The sequence below is a fragment of the Branchiostoma floridae genome, chromosome 3 (genome assembly GCF_000003815.2).
Source record: "Branchiostoma floridae strain S238N-H82 chromosome 3, Bfl_VNyyK, whole genome shotgun sequence".
In the NCBI taxonomy this organism is placed as follows: Eukaryota; Metazoa; Chordata; class Leptocardii; order Amphioxiformes; family Branchiostomatidae; genus Branchiostoma; species Branchiostoma floridae.
The window spans coordinates 27,571,126-27,589,375 of NC_049981.1; the positions used below are offsets into that span (position 1 = coordinate 27,571,126).

Genomic DNA, 18,250 nt, shown 5'->3' on the forward strand with positions numbered 1-18,250 from the left:
TATACAACTACCTACACCACAGTCAAAGGATAATTAGATACAAGTTCCTTTCCCAGTTTCCCAGTATAAGAACCTTCCCGGTTGAAAATTGCGAATCATGATAACATTACATATACCATTGAGTAACTTTTGGACTGGATAGTGATACCAAGGGCATTTATTTTATGGGCCCTTGGATATTTCAGTCATAGTATATGAAACAGAAACACTGCTGGTATTTACGAATTTACGAGTTCAGAGGTCATACAAAGCTATCCAGTCCAAAAGTTACTCAATGGTATATGTAATGTTATCATGATATACGGTGCATCATGCATGATATACTTAGTCTAGTAAATGATATACATGTACTTGTATTTAATTATCCTTTGACTGTGCCGAAGAAAGTGGTATAGTTTAAAATAATATGATATTCTCTATCTCCGTACCGAATTTGAAATAAAATGACTTTCCTGTGAAATGTGAGATAAAATGTGTAGTCGTTTCTATGGGATTGTTATCTCTTATCCGATAATACTAGTAATCTTTTTAATGAAACAAAAAGAGCCTGACAGAATGAGTATCCCGGAGACAGTCTACAATAGGTTTGATACACCCAGTTGCTATCCCACAAAAGATTATGATTCAATTCATTACCGTATTCACGAAACAAACAATAGGACCGCGAATACCACTTTGCGCCCCCTACCCCGTTTTGTCCCTGAAGGAGGTTTCCTCTATACAGATCAAGGAACTTTTCTCTAAAATTAAATCTAATCACCTCATATCTTCACACATTCTTAGACGTGGGCTTCGCGACCAGGAAGATCGGAAACATGCTCAGCCCCCAAAAGGTGATCACACAAGCCGGAGACCACATGAACATCAAGACACTCAGCACCTTCAAGAACCACGAGATAGACTTCGACCTCGGGCAAGAGTTTGAAGAGCACACGCTGGACGGCAGGACGGTAAAGGTGGGCACGTCGTCAAAAGATAAAAAGAAATTAGAAACACTTTTATCTAAATAACATATTCAGACTTCAGCGTGCCCTGTGTCTGACATGTTCATTTTTTGGTGACGCCTCTGAAGCGGAGACGGGCCACATTCAAATGGAATGCCACATATCAGTGCTGATTACCGCGTTTGTGCATAATGTGTTGAGTTGCATTATTTCATACAAGAGTTCTCAGTGCTTGATTCAGTTTATGATTACGCTTCTTGATCGCTGGTACAAGAAATTTTCTCAACACAAGCATAAACTTCAAGCACAGTCTATTTATGCTAAATTGATCACTTTTCCATCCCCAGACCACCATCAACTGGGACGGGGAAAAGTTGTGTGCAGACCAGAAGGGGGAGAAGGCTGACCGGGGCTGGTGTCACACACTGGTGGACGGAATTCTGCACCTGGTCAGTGTCACTTCGAACGGAGAACTAAATTTGTGGGTTTCAATTTGGGAAAGGGCGGCTCTAGTCGTGGCAGAGAGAGGAGGGTAAGACTGGGAAAACTGAAGGAACAGGCTAGCTGGAGTTTGCACCAGTATTTGGGATGGAGTGGTTGTCCGGGGCCACAATCGAACGGACACCTTATTAGCCATTTTGTCATCAAGTATATGTATATGTATATACATATTTTCATAGATCAGATGGGTGGATGGGTGGAGTAATTGGGTCGGTCTATGTTCACTGTCATTGTTTAATTGTTATGTTTTGTAGATGCCTTCATCGCTATTGTATGTATATAGCAATGTAAAACACGGAAATGCTGATACAATATGGTTATAGATTATATTTTTACACCCCCAGGACCTTCATTGTGGTGACGTCCGCTGCCATCAGGAGTTCAAGAAAGAATCTTAATACGTGTATCTACCTTGAAGAAAGAGAAGACGCTATCTGTTGTTTTCACCATTTAAACTCTTTATTTCAATTAAGCCTTTTCTTGTTAACATATTGTGATGGCGGTTTCAAAAATGCGATGTAAACGTTTGCCGTGTGAAGAAAATGATGTGAACATGTGAATATGTCTAACAAGTAAAAACTAACGGGGTTGCTAACGCTAATTGTACATTCTTCTTAACCCAAATTACGTGAAACCGTGTCGAGTGTTTTCTAAAAGACTCTAGGTGAATGGATTATGGTTCAAACGTTGAGTCCTCATGATTTTCAATGCAGTTGGAAAGAGGGAACATTTAACACATCACTTGATTGAAGCAAATACATTTGATACAATAAAGTTCAAGGAAAATATCTTGTACATGATACAATATGGCTACACAAAAGGGAATTGTAATTGTATATTGATGAGACCGGCATGATCTGCTAACTACGTCTAATGTCTTGAACATACTACGTCCCCCTGTGGACGAAGAGGTAATTTTGCGACGACTCTGGGGTGGAGCCGACAGTACGGTATCAGACTTTGGCTGTGACGCTGTAGATAACATTGTTATCCTCACGGATCATTGTATAGCTAAGGGGTTGGTAAGAAGACTCTCAGAGGGACTGTAGGAAACGGGGAAATAAGAACATACATTGTTGTAAAAGAACCCCCCCCCCCTCCAGTCCACAGCACCTATTTGTTCCGGTACAAGTATTACAGGTCATTCTAAGGACACGACAAAACTAAGATAAAACGGACAAGATAACTCGACAAAGGTCTAGGACCAAAATCAAACATGTTAAACTTAACGAACCTCCGGTGAAGAGAGAGACCACGAGGTTTCAGCTGGGGTGATGTGCTTGTCATATGGCAGCACGTCACCGGAACGTACTGCGCCTGCGCGAAAAGTATAGACATGCTAAACCTTGCTAAACCCCCGGTTTACTAAAGGGCCGCATTTAAGAAAGTACGTGCGTGTATAAGGGTAAAATCCCGTGTACGTTTTACATGAAACCATGTCTCTAACATATACTGTGCAACAAGCGGGATTTCAATGCAACGTTGACCAAACCAAGCCCCAAACCACCAGGGTTCGCGCAGGCGCAGTACGTTCCGGTGACGTGCTTCATATGGCCTTGTACCTCACATATGAGTGAAACTGTTTGTGTAGCATAACTGCTAATCGCAAGAGGGCGCAAATGAAATACTCAGACTCTTCAAAAATAGTTGAATTTTGTTCGATAAATCCACGACCGTCCGAAGCATGTTCCCCATTTGCTGTTGTGTGCCACACATGGATGTCAGACTGTTTATAGGGCCTTCACAGGCCAGCTGAGTTACACCCTGATAAACATGATGTGTATTATTGAGATCGGGCTAGGGGTCTGGCATCCAGGCTAGGTTCGCCCACGAGACTAAAAGAATTATTAGTTCTTACTAGTATGTAACCCAGGTCGTTGTCGTAGAAATAGTATGTGCGTTGCAAATTCATTACAATTGTGCATGTCCTTCATTCTAGAGGCTGGATTGCATCAGTCACTGTTCCTGACCCATGTTTAGTTGCTGTTTAGGGAATCTCTAAAGAATCACTTGGCGATATACCCAGATAATGGTACCCTGTAACAACAATGGTCTCGTCCATAACTCGGCATGCCCATGTAACTAGCAGGTGGTCATGTCACGGATAACAATAAAAATGTGGGCTTCGATCACAGCGTACTACATGTTGAAAACATTTTGGAGGGTCTATGTAGAGCTTGTAATAGACTACCTACTAGCTACATAATCAATACACCAAAGGGTCGTTTGGTACCCAACCTTACATCCTCATCCTCCTAACGTGTTTTGTTATGATGTGATTCATAGATATATGAATAGTTCCTCGATGACATAGATACAACTGATTAATCACATTAAGACCAAGGAAGATAAAAAGGTATATGTCACATATTCCTTTACTAAACATACGCAAAACAAAAGCAGCATTTTATTTATTTCATTCTATACAGCAGAATAGAACCAGACGTGCCATCAGAGAATAACGTACAATATGACAATGGGCACATAATATCAAGTAACACTATATAGAAATATTGAACATTTGAGAGATATGTTCACGGTCTCTTATATGAACGATTGAATGAATAAATGGATTGAATGGATGGATGCATGATAATTGCCATACTACGATATCATATTCTCAGTTTCGACATATTGACATTTTTGTCTATTCTTTCACCAAATCAAGCCAAGATTCCAGTTAACGACAATCTTTTGTATCAGTCAGGTTGTAATTTGTATGAAGGTACGGTTTAGTTTTGGGTTGTGATCCATTACTCTGAAGCTGAATATTTGATACTCATAACCTCCTATCCCAGCCTTCGCTCTAAGCTAAGTTTAGTTACACAACATAAAATGACAGCTACAGTACATAGATATACTGACACGTGTAGCAAGTTCCTTGTTGGATTTAGTGGGGGAGGGAGCGGCAGGTTTAGCTGGACTGCATGGCAGCCGCCGCCGCCATCATCCTCTCCTGAATGTCCTTTATGCCCGGCAGCGCCACCATGCGGTCCCGCCAGGCAACGATGTTCTTGTAGCTGCTGGTGTCGTACCCGACTATACCCAGCATGCCACAGGAACCACCAAGGGTGAAATCTGCAACGGGAATGTGAGTAAGACCAAATTAATCGCTTATTCGCATACGTATACAGACACAGTATAGGCACAGACAAACAGAAACACACACACACACACACACACACACACACAAAGACACACACTTCGTTTTGCCTACTGCTAAAACGTTTTGAATGCCCACCTGCCAGCGAAAGCTCGTTGCCTGCGACGTACTTCTTTCCCTCCAACATCTTGTCGAAGGTTTCCAACTGGTCCGCCAACTTCTTCTTGGCCTCCTCGTCCGGATCTTTCTTGGCGAACAGCAGTGGGGCCTGAGTTTGCGGGGATGACAAGTCGATAACGTAAGATACAACGACAGGAGAGATGCATGGCCTATTGTATTCTGGTCTTCACTCGCTCATGCTGCGTACTCGCACATCTTCCTAGTGCCCATCTACCCTAGTCTCGAACTATGCTATCTGCTGCAACTACTTTATCTGGTAAAAAGTACCAGTTGTTAACAGCTCTAACACGAAAAGTTAGACTTCCCACCCTGTTCCTCGCCAGTGGGACTTTTAGCTTGAGATTGTGTCCTCCGGCTAACGTCTAGATCTGTTCCACAGAAAAGTAGAAACTATTTATTAAAGGACTGGGACCCTAATCTGCTATATTTACATAAACAAGAAAATGTACTGACCATGTAGCCGACGATGGCGGGGTTGAATGAGCACAGGTCGTACTGCAGCATTAGGTTGATCTGTGCCCTTTTCTCGGGGTTCTTCGGGTACAGCTTCTCCGGAGTCTTGCAGTACTTGTCATTCAGGTAGATATTGATGGCACGGCTGGAAGGAGGAGAACAAGAGGAGAATGATAACCTTGTTGCAAACTTTATTACCTTATTGCTCTACATTACATGTCCTCTGTCTTAGGCTACGGCGCCATTGATAGTTCAGCGCCGTCCACTGGAGGCTGCTACCACTCTGTGACTACTGAGCTGAGCGACTGAACTGACTGGACAGCTCAATCAACGAATTTCATAGATATAGTACGATTTTTCTCGTTTTGTGTCTGTTCACCTCACCTCACCTCAACTATCCTATCTGTTCCTGTTTTTAAATCATACCTTTACATCATACTTGCATCCTATTACAATCATCAAAACGAGAGTCACACAAAATTAAACTTTGGCCACAGTACGATCTAATAAAAAAGAGGTCGGCAGAGACAATTCTTTCAGGTTTTGTGTAGTAATCTAGCTCTAATGTAAAGTCTTTTCTGAGCATGCGTACAGCGCCCAGTGCAGGTCATAACCTGGTTAACATAGCGACCAGTGAAACTTGGATGAAACAATAGAATAATTGTGCCTTAAGCCAAAACAAATAGCATAGTTCACACAAGTCCAAATGATAGACCTTACAACCTAATGTTGCTCTACAGCGGAACAATTTAGAATGAATCCTTGCTATAAGGCTTGTTTTCAACGTTAACTGATATAAAGAGCCTGATGAATTTGATAAGCTACCAAGTCTTGTATTGGGAAGAAGCTAGTCTAGTATGAAACCCATATCATATGCTATGGGAAATGTGTCGTTTACCTTATAGATTGCATATATATCAAAGCAAGTGGAAATACTAAAATCATCACAATACGATATCCTTCGTTCTCTTTGTGGTCGTTGTATGTCCATCATCAGAACGCTACTTTTCCAGAAGCGCGCCGTCACCTCACCTTTCCCACATAATGAACCCGTCCTCATCAATAGTGGGGACGCAGTGGCAGGGGTTCATGGCGAGGAACTCCGGCTTCATGTGTTCCCCCGAAAACAGGTCCACAGATTTCTCCTCCAGATCTAACCCGATCGTCTTGGCGCACATCATCACGGCACGACAAGGCGCCGACAGAATGTTGTGGTACAGTGTCACCGGCATGATTCTGACTGGAGCTAGCTGGGCGTAGGTCTGGTCGAAACGATCACTGTGCTGCCAATAAAGTATTGTTTCTGTGCCCTGACCTTGGGGTCACGGCTACACAATACACCGGTGTCGTGTGGCAAACTTCAGCACCACAACACCGCGCAAACATGAGCTTGGAGTCGACCATTTTGTTTCAAGGGGAGTAAGGCAAGGACAGAAGGTTGTTTTCTTTCATCGTCGATGTCGTCATACCTCGGCCGAACAATCCCAAATGACTGTATATTGTGTTTGGTGAAAGACTTTTTTCTTCACATTATCACAAGTCTACAACTCTTAGCGTTCGATGTCGAGGAAATGGGCAGCTAAATACGTACACTGATGCATTTTCCGTCGCACAACTGCTCAATGTCGTTTATACCCCCTCACACTAGGCGAAAATCGATCGAACGACGATTCTGCGAGCTCATTACGAGGAGGTGTGACCCTGATGCCGACGAAGAAACTCTGCCATTTTTTCCGGGACAGCGTTTCTTTTATTTATGAGATCTCCACTTTCATGTGACGATGATGATGATTTACATGTGAATATCAGACAATGATATTATGCAGCCATTTGAAAGTTTATCAACTTTATTTTTTACAACCATACAAGACTTTCTTCACAGTTTCCAATAGTGCACAGTGAAAGAACAACTTTAATGTTGCAGCGATTCATTATCTAACCAAAGGCCGTCACTTAGTAAAATGTACAAAAATACAGAAAACAGAAATTAGTCCTCTAGAACAAAAATAGTTTTCCACTGCTATTGTCCAGACTCGACGGACGAACAACAACTGATATTCTTATATAATTGTATTCATTCGTTCTATAACATAAGGCACTGTTTCAGTCTTTAAATCGAAGAATGATATGGGAAATATATCTTTTTCTCTGTTTTATTATTCACATTATGGACAAAAACGCGATAACATAACTGAAGCATAGGAAATGTACATTCTGAAGATCTTTAGCAGCAATACATGACAAATTTAACTGTGACATGCTTCCATCGGAGTGTAGTTGACATTGTTTGAGGAACGTTTAGAAAAAGGGCTATTTTGTACAATTTCTCGCAAATTTCAAAAGGTCTTAGAGATTCTTCTTCTTCGCGTGTAAATATAAAAAATGGTATTGCTTACTGTAAAAAGAAAGGCTCAATCTATGCTTTCTTACTTCAATAGATTAGCATAGATTTGATTGAACTAAACTGTGTGCCAAGAGCACTGTCTTTATCCTTAGTCACTGAGATAGTGTGAACATATTGTCCTTATCCTTATGCGGATTGTGGCTTCATCATGTCGTACCACCCCTTGTTGGTCTCCTCAAAGTACGGCAGCGCCCTCATGCGGTCGTTCCAGGCCTTGATGCAGGGGTAGTTGCTTTTGTAGTCGAAATCTTTGAAGTCCAAGAGGGTCAAGGAAGCCATCAGGCTGAAATCTGCGGAAGAAAATGTTAGGAATTTGTGAAAAATATGTTGGTTAACATTACCATGAATCGTCCACTCTCAAAATGTATGTCCGATTTGAGGACAAAAGGATCAAAGTTAACTAAAATCAGATACTGACTAAAATAATGTGATGATCCCTCCATTCTAAATATAATGCAGGGCATGAAAAGCTACATGTTTTATTGAAAGTCCACCAAGGACTGTTGACATATATACTGGTAATCTAATTCCATACTGCAAATGTCTGTTAATATGGAGTACGTTAGTCTCGTAATAGTCTTGTTGAGTAATAGAAGTCGTGTCAAGCACAATTGTGCAGTACATTATCATGTAAAAGGCACATGTTGTACCTGGCAATGTGAGGCAGTCCCCTGCCACGTAAGTCTTCCCCTCCAACACTTTGTTAAACAGCTCAAGGCTTGTCCTGACTTTCTCCGCTTTCTCAGGGTCTGCTTCCTCTCCCCTAAGGATCTGTGGTGCCTGTGGCAGGGTAGAAAACGTGTGTTATAAACTGAATATGGACATGAAGGTCTGTAGTCAAAATCATCATCACTTGATAATGCACCATAATTACCAATGGACATTTGTACAGGACGACACTTACCATGTAGCTAGCGATGCTGGAGTCAAAGTTTTGGTGAAAGCCGAACATGAGGTTGACTTTAGCTCGCTTCTGAAGATCTGTCGGGTAGAGCCTCGCAGGGTCTTTTGCGTACTTGTCGTTCAAATAGACCATGATAGCGGCACTATAGAGACAAAAAAAAAACACAAGAAAAATCATTGCAGTGCTTCATAATGTTTTTTACATCGTGCAATATCAAATATCGTACCCAAACTATCTAAGTGAAGCATAGGCAGAGTAACAGACTACCAACCATCCTCAAAATCATATTTTCAGATGTCTATGATAGTTTATTTTCATACAAGCGGAAAATCTGAACTATGATAGCTGGAGTAGAGGAGTGAATATGAAAGATTGAATATCACCTAGCGTGTACAGTAGCTACACTTTGTTAATTACCCTGTAACCGAGCACCCAACCTGTTCTGCAGAGTCATTCTGTAAGCATATACCTTGCGTGTGGTGTGGTGAGATGATTACAATCCGATCCATGTGGTAATGGAGAATCTATCAAAATACTATAATACCGCCTCTATAATGATTCCTGTTATATTCAACAGAATACCAGTATTCTTAATCTAGATCAGAGAAGAGATTTTCTTGTCTCGACTGGACAAAGTTTTTTTTTCGTCAACTACATCTTCATCTGTGTATGTAGAATGAAAACCGTTATAATCACAATTTTCCTACCCCTTGATGAAATGGAGTATCCCAAGACACCTGAACCTTGGAACTTTAAACCACGTTCCTTAGTAACCGATGCCATAACACTGTCTCAAGTTTTACAACAACACCACGTACACCCCAGCGCACATTCACACACCAGGCATGGCTGTCATGGATCCCTCAGCCGTTCAAAGAGACCCCAAGAAACGTTTCCAAAGCAAACATAGCTTGTTGCCATGCTCATTTCTTAAGTTAACAATGATATCTCTCTTGTGTTAACATTATTAAGATACGGAGTAAGCCAACATGACAAAGCAAAATTAATCACTGGCCAAAGCTTAGCAGCTTTGTTAGCTTGATGAACAAAGATTTCCTCCACGACTTTGACCCGGACTGACCCGGTGGCTAGTTACCGAGTTGGTGTATAATATCAACAAAGTATCTTAAACAGCAAATAAGTCCATTACCCAATGCCAAGGAGTGAGGCAAATGTTTAATATCCAAGCGTGCAATGCACAGCATTTTAGCAGTTGATTTTTGTCTGTTACTGTTTCTATACTTGTATATATTTGGGTGTAACTTTAAATAATTAATCAAAATCTTTCTTAGTTGGACGTAAGTTCAAACTAACAAAATGTGATTAAAGATCATCTTGTTAGAGTAGAGCCAAAAGCAAACAATGCAGAAATTAATTTCAACATCGCGACATGCAATGGACTGTCAAGAAAATCAACCCCCGAAATGTAATGGAATTCTATATCAAATGTTTGTTGTCGGAGTGTTTTATTCAAGTTTATGAGTATGAAAGCTATGTATGTACGTGTGCATATTAGCGATGCAAGATAGTCAGACTTCGATTAAGATGATAATAGCTTGACATTACTTTATCTTATATGTCTCTCGAGCTAATGAAAGTTGTCTGGCATGCGGTGGATATTGATATTAGATGCTGGGTGTTAGCGTCTGCTTCCCAAAGAAGATACACCTTCTTCTTCCACTGAGATAGATACAGCAGAATTTCCTAACGGAACATTTCTTTATGTGATTACATAACCTACAAACCATTTCACACTCATACAAGTAAGTTTGTTTCTCTTTATACAAAATACTTCGATAAGATGCAATGTGACCTACAAGTATAACAAACGTACAAAAAATTACTTTAATTAAGATGTGTTTTCTGAATATAGGAGTGAGTTGGCACGCAACTTATTCTGCCGTTGATAGTCAAAAACATTTTTGTAATGAAAGAATGTATATATAACCAAAGGCCTTACCTTTCCCAGAGCGTCAAACCTCCGTCCTTGATTGTGGGGACACAGTGACAAGGGTTCATCGCCAGGAACTCTGGCGTCCTGGCCTCCTATTGTATTGTCAAGACAGAACCGATGGTTAAAGAAGTGTACGGAAAGTAAGTCCTGATATCCTTGCCTGAGTAAATAACGACTATTACCGAAGGATATAACATTCAAGTCGTACTTTTTCATGCAACAAGCTCGAGTGGTAGAACGAATGATCGCATATTATATACTGTTGTAGTGAAAAGTATGAATTACGTATACCTACTTCTAGAAACACTTAACACAGACTAGCAGACTTGTAAAAACATTGATTGTTAGTTCGGCATACACTAAAACTTATAATACAATGAGAAAGATATTATCAAAGTATTTGTCATGCTTGCGGATGCACTTATTACAGTTTGCCATGTGTTCATTCAATGAAAACAGTATCCTACTTACCCCCTTCTGTAAATCTACTAATTTGTGGTTGAGTTCCAACCCGACCTCTTTAGCGAACATAAGAACTGCGCGGCATGACGGCGAGAACAACGCCAAGTACAGGTCCACCGACGGTTTCTGGCCCTTTGACGGCACGGTCGCGTTCTTGGATCCACCACACCCCATCGTTAGTCCTCTGAGTTCTGAATCTGCGACCTGTTGGGAACACCTGTAGCAACTTCTGTACCGCCGGGAACCAGTGTTGACAGTGAAAGTTGAAGCGGTTTGCTTTGTTCACCTGTCGTGCGCCTGCGTTATTGGGCAGGCCTATAGCTCGATGTTGTCGTGGGACGATTCCATTGTCACTGTGGGGGAGTGAATTGTGTACGGGGTATGGTCGGGTTATATTCTTATTCTAATCAAGTAATCCCAAGCGCAGGTGTAGAAAGTTAACCAATCTATAAATCAAGAACGGATGAGAAAGATTAAGGGAAACAGGTGAGGCCTGCCACATGAACACAGGGTATAATATTATTCTAATCAAGTATTCCCAAGCGCAGGTGTAGAACGTTAACCAATCTAATCAAGAACAGATGAGAAAGATTAAGGAAAACAGGTGAGGCCTGCCACATGTATACAGGGTATGATATGAACAGAACAAAGGAAATCCATGCAGACAGTCCAAGTGAATGCCGAGCGCAGGAAAGCGAGATGGAAGCAAGGACATGAAGAGTAAGAGTTACGTGCACGTGAGCGGGGTTGATAAATGGGTTGGTGAAGGGAAGGAGATGGGGGAAATTTGAAAAAAAAATACACCCGCCCGTAACTATATATAGGATTTAATATCAATCCTATTCCACATCGGCCTGCATCAGGTAATTAAGGTATTTAGGTTGGCTAAATTGGCATTTTGACCTTTCATTGTTTTCTCGAATGAATTAAGAAAGAGCAGAGCCGTAACGAATATTGATTAATGGACATAAAAGAATTCTAAATCTGATTTTTTGGGGCCATATTGATGACGTCATCAGGTTTTATTGCCCCTAGTAATAGGATTATTTTTTCTATGACCAAATACAGCACTTTGGTACATACCACTGCAATGAAACTATGTTTTTCATGTGCATAATGATAAAGGCTACAAACTCACGGTTGCGCAAATTGATATCTACTAACGATCTGTAGTTATTAAAAATGATTTATTTTTTAATTAGATGAAAACAAATATTTTCTTATTACATCAGTTATCATTAGTAGATATCAATTTGAAAACATAATTTCATTGCAGTGGTGTGTACCAAAGTGCTGTATTTTGTCATTACAGATATTAGGAGCAATAAAACCTGATGACGTCATCAATATGGCCCAAAAAAATTAGACTTGGAATTCTTTCATGCCCATCTATCAATATTCGTTACGGCTCTGTTCTGTCTTAATTCATTAAATTAAATGAGAAAACAATGGAAGGTCAAAATGCCAATTTAGCCAACCTAAATACCTTAAACAGTCGTGCGACACCCACACGACAAAAACTTCTATGATACAGTCCCTGTCAACGTTGTCAATGTTTCGTCCCTGAGTTTTCATCACCGGCAGGAATAATTATCACTAGTAGTCCTTCTATACAATACTGCTGATGACAATATGTCGCCGTTGTGAATCGTGATGTAATAATATCGACCTTGTTTTCTGGAGACACACCCTTGTGGGTCACATCTTCAGCGATGGAATCATTGGATCGATAAAATACACATTTCGATGACATGTATCATATTGCCAGGCCATGAATCAAACTAAGAGAAAACTGAAACCAAAGAACAGGCGGTCACTTCTTGGAATATCGGTTTATCTATTAAAAAAATACACAACCTTATGGAATATGGCGATGTTGTTTTAATATTCAATATCTATGTAACATAGATTTACGTGTTTTGTGTGAATAAAAATTCACATGAAAGAAACATGGAGAAGTTCTTCAAAAAAGTTTACTAGTATATATAAAGTATGATATTGTTATGCATAATCTAATAATCAAAAACTCTTTAGCACATTTCGATATTTCGTACTTCATTTTGTAAAAAGTAAACAAAGTATGTATATGTGTTAAAAGTCTCTACATTTTGTATATTTTCTTTATTACATTTTGTTATACATTTATTCATATCACAGCTATACCATCTTACAGCATAGGATTCATCAATGTCTGGTTTCGATGTTTACTGACTCAAATCGTGTTGCGTTATAGATGCTTTCCATGCTGAAACCGCTGGGTGTCGTTGCTGATCAGTTGTTGGCAGTTCTTGTTTCAGAAGCGATCTGAAAGAAATTGGAAACAATTACATGTATTTAATTATAATATCGAATTTCTTGTTTGCACATTACGTTTCAGAACTCTCTAGCGTGGTTGTCTCTACTGACAAGTGTCGAAGAGAGTCATAAAAAGGTATATCCTTTAACGTGAATTTTGATTATTTCAATCCCTTGTTGAAAACGCTGATACTCGTAGTCGTGAATGTTTCTTTTTATCCCCCACCCACCCCCCGCTAATTATAAGGGGTTATGAATAGTAGAATTAGGCAAAAACATGGCGAACAATATAGACCAGGAGAGTGAGATCGTGCAAACTGCAAAGGCTCGCATTTCCCCTCAGAAACCGCGCGGGCAAATGACTCCATGTGGTGGCCAAATCCTCTGGCAAGGTTTTCTCCCTATTTCAGTATTTGGCTAAATTGTACTAGTTTTCAACGTAGCTAGTCTGGTGTAGACTAGATTTTTCTGTTCTAGCCTGGTACTCACTCAGTTGTTTCTCCGTGTTGAAGGCAGTGTGGTACGTGGTCTCCCACATGACAGGCATGCCGTACACGTCCCGCTGGACCTTGTGTAGAGTCGGCGGCTTGGCGGGGCGGGGTGGGTCAGGGTCCCGGTATGCCGCGGGGGGAGACTCCTAAAAATCAAACAGTCACTCAGTCAGTGTTGTGATATAAAACTATAAGGCAAACATCATGGAGGAAACGAATGAACACACACACACACACGCACACACACACACACATTCTCTCTCTCTCTCTGTCTCTCTCTCTCTCTCTCTCTCTCTGTCCTTCAGTGTTGAAAAAGTCGTCTTGAGTATAACGACATAAGTTGATGCTTTCATTCCCAATTTGCACTGCGCCTTTTACTAAAAAAAAGGTTGGTAAGTGTAAAATCTGATGTGTCCCTCAGCAACCTAAATGTTTCTTATGTGAACTAGGTAACTTGATCATTTCTAATTTCAGTCTCTAGAGTGTACCGATCATTGGTAAGTATGTTATGTTAAGGTTGCTATTCTAAGACTAAAACTAACATAATTCAGTCAGGTTTACAGCACGGTATAACAGGATGCAATGATGCTTTAGTATATGCATGTATGTATGTATTTATGTGTGAACAAAAATAGTCCATTCTATAGGTGATGGCATTCTTTTAAATCAACTTTTCGAAGAAGAACAGAAGCTTCCTTACCCCCATATCCACAGGAGGCTTTTTGGTGTCCTTGACTTGTGCCATGAGTGCAGCGTCAGGCAGCAGGGAACTCAGGTCGAGGGCCGTGCCGTTAGATATACTGGAACAGGGGGAGAGTTGAGTTAGATACTGGAACGAATATAAATAGAGTGCTTGAAACCTTCAGTGTGCAACGTCTCCTTGCGGATAGCTAAGGCCATACATATCTTACCTAATATATGTATATTACACCAACATAGCAGTGCACGTTCAAACCTGGATACATCTAGATCTACTCATATGGCCCAAAATATCACAGAAAAAAGAAAACAGTTCTGACAAACAAACAACAATTTAACAGCCGATATAGGGTTTGTGCTAGGCTATGGAAATTATTATGGAAATACTGCCTGTGTGGGTCTTCATGTACTGTGCGGGTCTTCATGTTACCTAGGGGCCTGAAAAGAGGACTCCAGAAGTTGTATTTACTGTAAATATGAACTAAATACATGTAGATAGCCGAGTTGACAGTTTGCCAAACACGGTACTCAAACAGTGTACAGTATACGTATGTTGTATTTCATATGCTCAAAGGTCTTCGAAACGTCCTCATAAGAAGCGTACATCGCGAACAACAGATCGAGAAAGCGCGAAATACAAAAAAATCTCTTTTTTCAACCAACACACTTAAAGCGCGTGGAGGCCTATAGAACGCCGACTGCTTGGCCTTTTTTCAATGAATCTGTTATACGTGTAATTTGTTACGGTAGCCATTTACATTGTCCTTCCCTACAATGTCAAGAGGTTTATATATTCACCTAGACGTCGCCCAGAACCCTAGATCAAATAGCCCGGGCCTTTACAGTAGACCGGAATGCTTACGTACACAATAGGTGTTCAGATTTCTTTCAACAAAAAAATAAACATTTCCAACTTGCCCACCTTTCGTAGACACCCAAGTGTAAGAATGCGTTTTTCAGGGTGTATAGAATTATAAGATAAGATTATTACATAATGTAGGAAAGCTAAGATGTTGGTAAATTTGCTGGCCAAAAACTAACGCGTGGTAGAATATATTGCAATTGCTAGCGTTACACTAGTTCACTGCATTTCCGAAGGACCTTCAGTTTAGTAAGTCGCAGCAAACACACATGCTGGAACATTTGGGGTATATCATAAGGAACACTTAGCACCGTGATAGGAGTGTGTTAGAGACACTTACTTGTCGTCCGGCACCACGATTTCGGGATGGACTCGGGCGAACTGAGAAGGGTACAGGCCGTTCACGTCTCGTCCTTTTCGGTAAACGCTGTCAAAACAAGACAATAAAGATCGAACGACTCATTGACTTGCACTTGTACTTTCTTTATAAGACATGTACAATCTCAGACAAAATGCAGGGTTCAGAGTTTCTCCCTATTATGTCAGTAATATTCTAACTTACCACTAACTTAGCACACCTGAAAAACAAAACCACACTTCATTGACAAACTTATGACTTGTAACGATATACACCGAGTGAATGTAAACTTGTCATATCACCTCCATGTACCTATCTTACCTTTCGATGAAGGTACAACTTTTAAGCGTTGCAACACAGCGTAAGTGTTGCCCCCCACCCGGTAACTTAATAAAGAGTTAGCAAACAAGTGGTCGGTAATACAAGCCAAGGTGACAAACGTCAGCTGCAGATCGCAAAGGATTGTGGGATCGGCCATATATTAAACTCTCCACGCACTGATTGATTGGTTTCTTTTACGCTATAAAAACGTAATAATTTTTGAAGTTGTAGACATCATGTATTCATACTACTAGTATATTCTTAGACCATGTTACCCTTATGTGTTCGTTGAAGTATTATGACACTTCAAGCATGATACAATTTTAGACCAAGGAATGGATGAATTCTTACTTTTTGCCTGATTCCTCCACATAGCTGTGGTCTTTAAACTCTCTGAGTTTAGTAGCAGCAGCGCTGGTCATGGCGTATTGTTACTCTGAAAGAGATGAACAAATCAACGCTCTGTAAAGTCAAGTTCAAAATACTAAAACAAAGTACCCTATAATACGAAAGTCTAGGCATTTAAACTCAGATTGGGAAGCCTATGACAAAACGTTTTCTACACCCCAAACATGGTAGAAGATGAAGTACAATTCATTGTGTTGCACCATGTAGATTTAAGATAGGAATACTCTGTCTAATTACATGTATATAGAAAGTAGATTTCCTCATTTTAGACATATGAGTGTCGCTGACAAATTTATATTCCTCATGCGTTTTGACAAACCGACTATTGCTAAACCCATACAGTCCTACATTTTCATCATTGCCAAGAAGCGAGAAGAGGCCGAACTTCTGTGTTAGACTAGATCTGTGATACTTTTATATTACATGTTTTGTCTTTGTTGTGACCTGTACTTAGCTCGGTTGGGCAATTAAGGTTTTCATTCATTCATTCACATGAGTCATTATAAAGTTAAGTTCGAATCTACTTCATGTCGAGTGAGCACTTGCCGTTATGCTGTAAAACGTCTGGCGCGTTCGTAGCCATGTGGTATCCTGGCACATTGTGAGTTTTATGAGTCTTCTTTGTATTCTACATAAAGTCATGTATTGTATGTATGTATGTAAACCAACCTGCAATTCGTTATATAATACGCAACATCAGGATTATGTCAATAGATCTCCATTTTTGCCTATTTATTCCATTCATTCATTTATCGTTTCCTAGCAAGTAAGTGTTATACGTATACTGCAACATCTCTCAAGTTTAGATGCATTCAGCAAGATCGCAATAGGCACAAAGTAACATAAAAAAAATGTCAATAATTCGAGTTTTTTTACCTATCTTCGTCAGGAAAGCTCTAATTTCTATCATTAGATAAACAATGTTTGTGACGACTGTACTCTCTGCCTCACCAAACTGAATATGGCCAAATTTCCAGACACACATCGAGCCGAGAAAATACTGAGCGCAAAACCAACACGACCGACAATTTAGTGAAATTGTGTTATTGGTCCAAGACGCATAGCTTGACTGAAATTTCTGGATATAAATGACTAACTACCGTATCGGGCATCATCCAAACAATATTGTCACTATGGACGGCTATTTTGTAAACTATCCTGTGTCAGCACTAAAATATCGCACAGACGACCTGGGAATCCTTCAATGATTCACACTTTGAATTGTTTCCTATAAAATATAGACAAACGTCTCAAGACCTACCTGGATTATTCCTGAGAAAATACAGGTAGAGAAGGACGAAAGTTTGAATGGACAGACTCGGGTATGGCACCGTCTTGCTAGATGTTTTGGACAAGAAGCTGGTAAGGTTATACATAGCAACGAACGCCGCATGCGCCGATGCTAGCGGCGCTCTGTTTCCGCGGTTCCTTCCTTTTGTGTTGTTGCCATGTTCTCCACAATAGCCGTCATACAATCTCCTTCATAATTCATGCGATACATCTCTCAGAGGACACTGTGTAGTAGGTAGCACGTCTCTCTAACAAATCGCCATGCATGGCGGCCCTCTCCATGGATAACCCATCGGCATCCCGTCTGATCAGTTTGTCCCACAATATATCTCCGATCTCTGTAAGTTTATCGACCACGCTTTATGTTCAGCTCTACAGTTATTGCATTTCACTTTGCGATACGGGCACGTAAACGCATCACGAGAAATACAAGGAATCATCCTTAAAACTCAAACCAAGAATCTCTAAATACCTCCCTTACTCAAAACACTTCTTTTCCATGGCGTTTTGTGAAGGCAGAGATCTACAGCTTGTCCTTAGGAGCGATTGTATAGTTCTCGTAGCGTAACGACAGTAATCGTTAAACAATGCTCAAAGCACAGTTTGTAATGGAATCCTGCC

At 40.4% G+C, this 18,250-nt stretch overlaps 4 protein-coding genes across 4 annotated transcripts in view; 1 reads left to right on the forward strand and 3 right to left on the reverse strand.

The window, feature by feature from the left end:
* The window catches only part of LOC118412541 (retinol-binding protein 2-like), a 3,314-nt gene extending 1,184 nt beyond the window's left edge, over positions 1-2,130 (forward strand). The window contains exons 2-4 of the mRNA XM_035815454.1: positions 784-956; positions 1,292-1,393; positions 1,790-2,130. Of these exons, the coding sequence (XP_035671347.1) occupies positions 784-956; positions 1,292-1,393; positions 1,790-1,843 (329 nt within the window). The 3' untranslated portion in view covers positions 1,844-2,130. The remainder of the gene's footprint in view (positions 1-783; positions 957-1,291; positions 1,394-1,789) is intronic.
* Positions 2,131-3,802: 1,672 nt separating this feature from the next.
* On the reverse strand, positions 3,803-6,511 carry LOC118412251 (glutathione S-transferase 1-like). The gene is made up of 4 exons (XM_035814981.1): positions 6,214-6,511; positions 5,182-5,326; positions 4,687-4,816; positions 3,803-4,523 (listed from the first exon to the last, which is right to left on the reverse strand). The coding sequence occupies exons 1-4, from the start codon at positions 6,411-6,413 to the stop codon at positions 4,360-4,362; spliced, it is 639 nt and encodes a 212-aa protein (XP_035670874.1). The 5' UTR covers positions 6,414-6,511; the 3' UTR covers positions 3,803-4,359.
* A 503-nt stretch (positions 6,512-7,014) lies between these two features.
* Positions 7,015-11,206, reverse strand: LOC118412250 (glutathione S-transferase 1-like). The gene is made up of 5 exons (XM_035814980.1): positions 10,915-11,206; positions 10,450-10,535; positions 8,490-8,631; positions 8,236-8,365; positions 7,015-7,875 (listed from the first exon to the last, which is right to left on the reverse strand). The coding sequence occupies exons 1-5, from the start codon at positions 11,077-11,079 to the stop codon at positions 7,712-7,714; spliced, it is 687 nt and encodes a 228-aa protein (XP_035670873.1). The 5' UTR covers positions 11,080-11,206; the 3' UTR covers positions 7,015-7,711.
* Positions 11,207-12,728: 1,522 nt separating this feature from the next.
* On the reverse strand, positions 12,729-17,763 carry LOC118412002. The gene is made up of 6 exons (XM_035814556.1): positions 17,601-17,763; positions 16,283-16,367; positions 15,593-15,679; positions 14,392-14,491; positions 13,690-13,837; positions 12,729-13,209 (listed from the first exon to the last, which is right to left on the reverse strand). The coding sequence occupies exons 2-6, from the start codon at positions 16,351-16,353 to the stop codon at positions 13,199-13,201; spliced, it is 417 nt and encodes a 138-aa protein (XP_035670449.1). The 5' UTR covers positions 16,354-16,367; positions 17,601-17,763; the 3' UTR covers positions 12,729-13,198.
* Between the last annotated feature and the right edge of the window lie 487 nt (positions 17,764-18,250).

What these genes read in the sequence shown, in the direction of transcription:
- LOC118412251 (XM_035814981.1), bottom strand. Translation starts at nt 6,413, where the DNA reads ATGCCGGTGACACTGTACCACAACATTCTGTCGGCGCCTTGTCGTGCC. An exon ending in GGGTTCATTATGTGGGAAAG is followed by an intron (nt 5,327 to 6,213) that starts GTGAGGTGACGG and finishes TCCTCCTTCCAG; the next exon opens with CCGTGCCATCAATATCTACC. An exon ending in CAACGAGCTTTCGCTGGCAG is followed by an intron (nt 4,524 to 4,686) that starts GTGGGCATTCAA and finishes TTCCCGTTGCAG; the next exon opens with ATTTCACCCTTGGTGGTTCC.
- LOC118412250 (XM_035814980.1), bottom strand. Translation starts at nt 11,079, where the DNA reads ATGGGGTGTGGTGGATCCAAGAACGCGACCGTGCCGTCAAAGGGCCAG. An exon ending in GGTTTGACGCTCTGGGAAAG is followed by an intron (nt 8,632 to 10,449) that starts GTAAGGCCTTTG and finishes TTGTCTCTATAG; the next exon opens with TGCCGCTATCATGGTCTATT. An exon ending in CCAGCATCGCTAGCTACATG is followed by an intron (nt 8,366 to 8,489) that starts GTAAGTGTCGTC and finishes ACCCTGCCACAG; the next exon opens with GCACCACAGATCCTTAGGGG.
- LOC118412002 (XM_035814556.1), bottom strand. Translation starts at nt 16,353, where the DNA reads ATGACCAGCGCTGCTGCTACTAAACTCAGAGAGTTTAAAGACCACAGC. An exon ending in GTGGAGGAATCAGGCAAAAA is followed by an intron (nt 15,680 to 16,282) that starts GTAAGAATTCAT and finishes TTGTTTTGACAG; the next exon opens with CGTTTACCGAAAAGGACGAG. An exon ending in AGCCTCCTGTGGATATGGGG is followed by an intron (nt 13,838 to 14,391) that starts GTAAGGAAGCTT and finishes TTTGATTTTTAG; the next exon opens with GAGTCTCCCCCCGCGGCATA.